Raw genomic sequence first — 8757 nt, 5'->3', positions numbered from 1 at the left:
GAGTGTCTGTACATTATGCCCAAGGTTACTTCATCTCAGATCTCTCACAACCTGAAGCTGCAAGCAAAGGTAATCATGATGACTTGTAAATCAGGTAGTTGTGCTAAAAATCCATCTAATGACATTGTGGACTTTTAATAATAATAATAATAATAATAGCCTAATAGTCCACTCCAAATTTTATTAAACCAAAACGGAAATTATGTAATTATGAAATTATGAAATTATGAAATTATGTAAAGTACATTCAGCATGTTTGACCTTCTTTTCATAAATTAATAGGGTAGTGTCTAAAAACCCTTCCTATCTGATATGTGCCATTTGATGCCTATTTTGAGATACCGAGGACTTGTAAAAATATACCAATGAATCTCATGACTTATTATTACTAAAGTGATTTTTTTAATATTGTTGTATCTGAATTATTCATCTCTTTTTTAATTTATACATTAATGTATTAAAATCAACTGCAACTAAAGGGTGTGGTTATTACACTAGTACTATAAGTTGTGATCTGAGTAATGTTTAATTTGTAAGAATTAACATGATAAAACCACACATGTCACTGCAAAGTAGATCTATAACAAGATTTTGATCTGCATAGTGCGTTAACAAAAGTTTTTGAAGCGGTATTCCATGACATAAAATAAAGGCACATGATTATTGCATTGTAAAACCATCCATCTCCCATTCAAAGTTCATTAATTCCTTCATCCATCCATTGTGTAATCCTTATGTTTTAATCTTGAGTTGCTTAGAATAAATATATGTTCTTGCATAGTATGTTAAAAGAGTTTCTATAGTGCTTTACATTGAATAAAATAAATTGACATGATTATTATATTATATTGCAATCCACCATTCATTATTCACTCACTCACTCACTCACTCATTCATTCATCCATCTACTGTAAAAGTAGAAATACTTGCGGTACATTCATTTTCGCAGATTTTGCACTAATATCGGCAAACGCAAAGTTTAGAACTCATGAAAATATAAGCATGACTTTTTATGCATGTTCTGAACAGGCTGAATTGAGTGCAACACACATTTAAGAACCTGCGAATATGTTTCGAGGTCGCTCAGCACGAAAAATTAATCATGCAAAAATAACAGCGTTTACAGTATTCATTCACCCATTCAGCAATCAATCACTCTAGCATCCATTGCTCAATCTTTTCATTCAATCAGATATTGCCACTGTTCAAACAACCCAACTTGAAGCGCTCCAGACCCAACCACTGCCCTGCTGAGCTGAACGTTTCACCTAGAGAGTGTAAACGTAGACTTCCCCTGCAAGCCTCTCTGCGCCGTTACTTCGAGGTGCACTGACGACCAGATGAGGTTTCTAGAAGTAGAAACAAAAGTGTAAAGTTTCAACCGTATGCAAATTAATAATGTAATTATGAATTAATTTACTTGCACATTATCAAAATATCTGGATCTCAAAGATCTCATTAGCATAAACAAAATATTATCTGTGTTTCTTTTCGTTCACATCCTCCCACAATAAAGAAAGAAAGGAAAGAACAAAAACATACATGGACAGGTAATCAAAAAAATTATGTTTTGAGGTAAACAACTAAAAGAACACATTCCATCACTAATATCCATTACTGTCATGCTGTGGATACATGTACCGGTATTTTGATCTTTGGTGTAAATGGAAATCACTGAGACACTGAAGGCCTCTAATTTGAAATTACTTGGAAGTCAATTTTCTCTAAAAAAAACAAATCTACCTATTTGAAGCGGGACTGCACTACTTGAAGCTACTTGCGTCCTCTATATAGCAAACAGTGCCTAAGCGGTAATCGTTGGTACCCCATAGTCCCCTTTTTCTTATGTTTATTGAGAGCTGATATGATGAGATAACCACCTGTCAGTGACTACGCAGGGAGGTCTAATCCCTCCTGGCCAAACTAGTGCAGATAGGCTTTAAATAGAACCACATCTCACAGCAATTTGATAACATCAATTAAACATAAGAAAGAAAATGCAATATCATGGTTCTACTTTTGGCTATAACAAACATTTTAAACTAGGAATAAGAAAAATGTATGTGATCAGACAAGACATACCTCACTAAATCTCCATGTTGTCAATTTGGAACCGAATCGTGATCCACCCTGTAAAAGATAAAATGTAAAATAAGTTATGTCAATAATAAAATGATGTCAATATGAGCTTTTTGTTAAATTTCTGTAAAAATCCTGATTTTGATGAATTGATGGAAACCAATGTACATTCGGTATACTTTATTTTAATTGACAAAAAGATGTTTCACAAATTCAACTAAATCAATGCAAGTATATTTCAAACTAGCCAACAACATATCCTCTACTTGAAATAACATTGTAGACAAAAATTGTATCTTAATTCTCACAAATGTCCTCAGCGGTAAATAATAATTTTAAAAAATAGACATTTCGCAAAGTGGAAATGGATGGCCAAAAATAAAGACACAAAACCTGATGGTCTATCTTAATTCTGCTTTTCACAGACACTGAATTTGTTTTTTGGGCACTATATTTTATAATGACAAAGAGATGTGAGGAGGTAAATCTTTGCTTCAAAGATTAAAGAAACAAGAAAATGGAGAAGTGCATTCTTCAAATTGTGCACGCTAAGTCAAATCATCATCTTATTTGTCTTATTAGATCTATCAATCTAAAAGTGTTGAATAAGTGATAATCAACTTACTTCATTGCTTGATAATACGCTGTATGCCTGCAAAACAGAGAAAAATGTATAGAAATAGCATAACCTTACACAATAGCCATAAAACACAGATTATAATATAAATATTAGACTGGCATTGTTGTTAATAATAATTTTAACTGTTTCTTATAAGGGCACTTTATCAGTCAAAACGTGCCCAACCAGAGCACTTACAATCCGGACACTGGATTCTGTCACTGTTCTGCACTTTGCAGTGCACACTCTCCACTCCTTGGGAGCATTCCAGCCAGTTGCCCTTTCACGGACGCTCACATGTTAATCCAAATACATTGATGTCTGCATCCTATTGGTAAATGCATAAAATAAACATTACACCTTATCATGACAAATTTTGGCAAAAATCAAAAACAGTTTTAACTGTCCTTTACAGATTCCGGAAATATGTTCCTGAAAATGCATGATTTAATTAGACCTATTTCACCATGGAAACCTGGGTAGTGAGAAGGGGAATGTAAAACTCACCTTTTCTGTAGGGCACGGTTTGACGAGTGAGAGGAAGTCACATGACCGGGTCACATTGCCTGTTCCAAATGATGGACCACCCTGATAGACAAAGATGCTTCCCTCTTCAACTGCAAGGAATAATACACAGGTGACTCATAAGTTCATTAGGCTCCCCCAAAAATGATCTTGTAACGCAATTTGCGACCGACCCCAAAATCTTGAAATCTACGGTCAGCTTTGAAGAAAAAAAAAACTTTTTTTTTTTTTACCGAAAACAAATATTAATGCATAGATATCAGCCCAAAGAGGGAGAAGGACCAAAAAAAGTTTTTAAAAAAAAGAAGAAAATTCTGACCGACCGACCCATGTTTTGGCACCTAAAGGGCAATACAAAATCTTTTTTTTAGGCCTTATAAACTGTATGTGAGAGAGTGACCATTGCAAACTGAGAAGCATCCAATTCTAAACACAATAAACTTCTTTTCAAGAGGAATTGACAATTTGCTTTTTCAGAAGAACCATCCTCTGAATATATCAATTACACAAGATAAAGAATGTACTCCTTTAAACAGTATGGATTTTAAAGTTGTAGAATAAAAAAGACGGCTGGCACTTAACCTTTAGAAATATGCCTCTGCTTAATTTCCCATCAGTTATCAAATTATCGAACAAGAGAAATTTTCTCAAGCAAAATTCTTTAAAGATATCTGCTATACATTGCAGAAGGTGAACTATCAAGGTGATAGAACCCTAGGAATACTAGGAAAACTGTTCAAGAAAGTTGGATATAATATGTGGTGTTATCAAATATTGAATCATGTAGTGGACATCAAACATTATGTCAACTCTGGTTAATTTCTGTTAATTTACCTTTGAATAGTTCTTCACTGATGTCTTCAGTTCGAAATGGAGCACTGACAACCAAATCATCTGAATATTGAACATATGAATGAGAAAATCATAACATCTAAATATATTCAATGTCATTACAAAGCAAATATTCAACAGTTGATGACTATAATCTCAAATTTGTTCACATCTTCACGTTACAAAAAAAGAAGCTACTGGCAGACAAACTGGATTCTACATGTACCATGTCTCGGAAAGTGTACTAAAGAAAACACAATACTTTTAATGGATGCAAAAGAAACATATACTGCAAGCAAGCAAGCAGAAGAGGGAAGGAAATTGAATAAAAAAGGTCAAGAAGAAATAGGATTTAAAATAAAGGAATGCATTTTTGTTAGACATATGAAGCCTGAAATAGATTTCAGAGCATGGGATCCCAGATCTATACACCTGGGGGTGCTTCACAAAGATTCTAAGTCAAACTTAACTCTAAGTTGGATTTAAAAATTATGGAGAGTTATTTGTAGCCTGATAATGAAATATATTCAAAAGCAAAAATTCAAGTATTCTAAACTTTTCATAAATTCCACATCAAGAACATGAAACCTTCCATGATAATAGAAAATATGAATGGTTTGAATCAACATTTTGTGGCTTTTTAAATAACTTTAACAAAATATTTTCAAAGATGCTAACAGCTTTCCATAATTGTTAAGTCCAACTTAGAGATAAGTTCAACTTAGGATCTTTGTGAAACACCCCCCTGGAGTCTGGCATGGATGCAAGTCAAACAATTAGAATACAAAGTAAATGATCTATCTGCTTGTGTTGGGTATGCATTTACTTGTTCTCAAGGATAATATTTTTCCCCTTACCTATTCCATCTCCTGTCACATCCTGGAACATGAGCTCTCCTCCGTATCTCCCATACTGTCTGTCGCCCTCATACATTGCTATAGGACCCAGGGAAACATCCTCACGATGATCAAGATGAAGCCTTATCAGTCTGCTAGCAGTACTGGAACCGGATGGATGCAGAAGGGTGGAGGGAGAGCTGATGTCCAAGTTGTATAAAGTGACCCGTCCAGCATCGGTCAGCTTGACTGGCACATCGAGAATCTCCCCATCAACATCTGGTAAAAGATAACATGGAGTAGTGCTTTAGTACGACAAGTTTTTCAAAGAATTTTACGGCAGCCATTGATCATAATACAATTATCAGCATTTTGCAAACAGTTTTAAAATAGAGACTAAAAGTTACCTAATAAAAATAGAACATCAATTTGTTGACTTGATATACATGTACATTGTATATATGATAACCACGCAGACTTATACATTTACACGTAAAAGATTCCATATATCAAAAGTATAGTCGCTGCCGGCCTGGCTACACCATCAATAAAATATGGTAGATCTGTATTACAGTCACACGCTGATGCAAGTGATTGCACATGCTGTACAAAAACTATTCATCATACTAGATATAATCCTTTGAATGAGATCAATCAGCACAGTCAATTTTAAAGCCCCTCTGCACTTGTTTGGCCAGGAGGGATTAGACCTCCCTGCATGGTCACTGACAGGTGGTTATCTCATCAAATCAGCTCTCAATTAACATAAGAAAAAGGGGATCATGGGAGACCAATGGTCAGCGCTTAGGCATTGTTTGCTATTTTGAGGGCGCAAGTAGCTATAAGTAGTGCAGTGGGGCTTTAAAACTCTACCTTTTGTGTTTGATCCAACGGCCAGGACTAGACTGCCGTTCCCAAAGGGGTCCCCGACAGCGAATCCTGCTCCCAGCTTCTGGAAGGTATCTTGCCCCTTCAGCACAGCCAGGAGAACGGGGGAGGGCCCGGCAGAGAAGATGGAGAGGGCGCCAACACTCTGAATGTCATGGACCGTGTAAGAGCAGTTCGGACTAAGGAAAAGAAGTCCAGGACAAGAAAAATTAGAATCATTCAGAAATTCAAGATAGACATCTAGGATTGTAATTGTAATGAAGGTGTTTAGGAGGACATAAACATTAGCAGGACTAGGTAAAAATGAAGGGCACAAAGCTATGAACTGCATCAAAACAAAATCAAATTAAAAAAAAATGACAATCATTGTTCCAAAAAAAACAACTAATTATACAACATATGCAAGGACATCACTACAAGGTTCTTCATTTACAAGAAAAACAAATTCAGTAATAACTTTTTACTAATTAATTTCGGCATTCACAGGCTAAAATTATAGAGCTATATCGGGAGCTCAATAAAAATGGTTTAATAATAATAATAATAATAGCTAGTTCTTATATAGCACTTTTCAGGACCGAAGGCCCTCTCAAAGCGCTTTACAGATATATATATATATATATATAATTAAAAATTAATTGAATAATTTATTAAAGCTTAACCCTTTAATATCATACTCATACAGCATGAATGTAATGCGAAATGGATATGCACATTTCTTGTGAACTGGTATTTTGACTCACTTGACGCATAGGCGATATGTTGGCTGGGAAACAAGAAATAAGGGCTTATGACGTGGTGTTATGTGCATCAACATTTTATGGCCAAACCATCCATATTCCTGAAAGATAAAGATAAAACAAGATGTATAATTGTCTTTTGAATACAGTTGAATACAGTTGAATACATTTGAATAAACCTATTGATTTCAGAGAAGTCATGTGTAGGTATTCAGATTTCTTGGCTGCTTGTTAATTTCTAAATGCATGCACATGAACGTACAAAATCTAGAACTTGGGGCTGTTTTTACCCAAGAATCACATTTATTGTTCTTTGATAGCAGAGACCAGTGGCATATCATTCTATTGAGCATGTTTGATGAACATTATGTTTCGTAAATCTTGGCAGCCTCAACCATTTGCACAATCTTCAAACTTTAATTTCTTCTGATATGCTACATTTTCCACACGTCTTACGCATCACTTGACACTTAACACCCCTATTGATGGTAAATGTATCAACATTTCATGGATATTGTCCACACAGAGTGATGACGTTGAATGAGATTTTGTTTACATATACTTCCATTCTTTACAGATAGCTAACACATCCAATCGTTTTTTTTTATAGGTTTATTCAGCACTTACCTGATCTCCTTTGTATGTGTAATTCATATCCTTCTCAGTGAGGTGTACACCGACATAATCTGCACATGAAAGATACATGCACTTATTATAGTGCAAACTGATATGAATGTATACGCTATCTTTCCTCAGCTTCGCTTCAGAATTGCAGGCAGACACAATTACATTTTAAGTACTCGCTTTGGTTCATGATCACAGTAAACTAACAACTAAACTTTCAAGCGTAGACTCACTTTGGTGGTTTAGCCCTGCATAGAGGATAGACACCATACCGGCTTGAGGAAGACCACTGGCTGGAGCGTATGGTGACCCTATCAAGAGGTCAGGATGACCATCATAGTTGAAGTCTCCAGTAGATAATGACCAGCCAAAGTTGCAATACTTCAGCTACAATTTGGAACAGACAGGCAATTTTCACAGGCAACGTTTTGTTGTGCTGGTTGTTACAAATGTGGCACAAAGTGAACTCATATTTTGGCTATTAATAATAAATAATGAGAATGTACTGAAAATATAAACTGACAATGTATACTGTTCAGATAGTCTCTTCTAACAAGTTAACAGTACATACATGTCATATTGCATTCACTTTATCAGAAATATCCATAATGTGACACTTAAAATGAGTTAAAATGAGCTGGAACAAGACAGGCTCATTCATACATGCTGCAGTAGAACGTCAAGGTCAAAACAAAAAGAAATAGAGGTAAAAATGTACTTCACATCTGGGCCCTGTCTCATTGAACTTGATACCAATAACAAGTAACAATAAGTGTTAAAAGCTATTGAAATTGTGGCATTTGTTTGGTTGAGAGCAGATTTGTCACAGAGATTTAGCATTTGTTATTGATAACAAGTGTTATGAAACAGGGTCCTAATCATGCATAGAGAAGTGGGTATGGGTAGATACTTCATTGCTCACAGCAACCTTTTACTTTTCATATTCAGGTAATTTGATGTAGTGGGAAAATTAGCATTTCTTCTGATTTTCATTCCAGAATGATGGAAGTAAAGCCATCATCAAAGAAAGAGGATTATAACAACGGATGTTGAATTAGAAGTAAAACTCACCGTGCATGTGATCGTGACGTCTGGAGACAGAGATGACCAACCTGTCTTACTTCCATAGAATATGTACACTTCTCCCTAATAAACAGAAAGATACATTTTAAACATAGGCAATAAGAATGAAAGGAAGGATTTAAATGAATGAAACTGTTCTCCTTGTGTTAGAGAGTGGCTTAGAAATACTCTTAATATTTTGAACATTACTAGAAAAAGTTTATCATTGTGTGATACTGTGACATTTTTAGTACACATTATGTCCACATCTTTGTGCAGGGCTTTCTAGTGTTTGTGATCTTCAGCAAGATTCAGTCATTTCACCGTGTATTTCACGTTTTAAAAGCCTTTAACATACTGGTCTCCTACACAATCAATATTTGAGGATAATTTCTAGACATCCCAAAATGTAATTCAACTACAAACTTAGCAGATTATAAGTAAGGCATGGATATTTGAAAATCTAGAAGGAAAAAAACATCATGTGTTTGAGAAACTCTGCTTTTGAAGAGGGCATTGACCCTGTAACCATTCTCTGCAAATAATGAGAAGG

The 8757-nt window shown here is 35.1% G+C and overlaps 1 protein-coding gene across 1 annotated transcript; it reads right to left on the bottom strand.

Moving 5' to 3' along the window:
- Positions 1-221: 221 nt before the first annotated feature.
- On the bottom strand, positions 222-8242 carry LOC115918823 (phosphatidylinositol-glycan-specific phospholipase D-like). The gene is made up of 11 exons (XM_030991663.1): positions 8214-8242; positions 7376-7529; positions 7146-7204; positions 6522-6619; positions 5764-5957; positions 4912-5169; positions 4058-4117; positions 3206-3315; positions 2705-2731; positions 2083-2130; positions 222-1349 (listed from the first exon to the last, which is right to left on the bottom strand). Exons 2-11 carry the CDS (start codon positions 7410-7412, stop codon positions 1269-1271), a joined length of 972 nt encoding a protein of 323 aa, XP_030847523.1. The 5' UTR covers positions 7413-7529; positions 8214-8242; the 3' UTR covers positions 222-1268.
- Positions 8243-8757: the final 515 nt, after the last annotated feature.

Source organism: Strongylocentrotus purpuratus, unplaced genomic scaffold, assembly GCF_000002235.5.
Source record: "Strongylocentrotus purpuratus isolate Spur 01 unplaced genomic scaffold, Spur_5.0 spur5_scaffold_2, whole genome shotgun sequence".
NCBI classification, from domain to species: domain Eukaryota; kingdom Metazoa; phylum Echinodermata; class Echinoidea; order Camarodonta; family Strongylocentrotidae; genus Strongylocentrotus; species Strongylocentrotus purpuratus.
This window is presented reverse-complemented; position numbering and strand designations above follow the sequence as displayed.

What these genes read in the sequence shown, in the direction of transcription:
- LOC115918823 (XM_030991663.1), bottom strand. Translation starts at nt 7,412, where the DNA reads ATGGTGTCTATCCTCTATGCAGGGCTAAACCACCAAA. An exon ending in CAGTGAAGAACTATTCAAAG is followed by an intron (nt 3,316 to 4,057) that starts GTAAATTAACAG and finishes TATTCCTTGCAG; the next exon opens with TTGAAGAGGGAAGCATCTTT. An exon ending in GCGTATTATCAAGCAATGAA is followed by an intron (nt 2,131 to 2,704) that starts GTAAGTTGATTA and finishes TATCTTTTACAG; the next exon opens with GGTGGATCACGATTCGGTTC.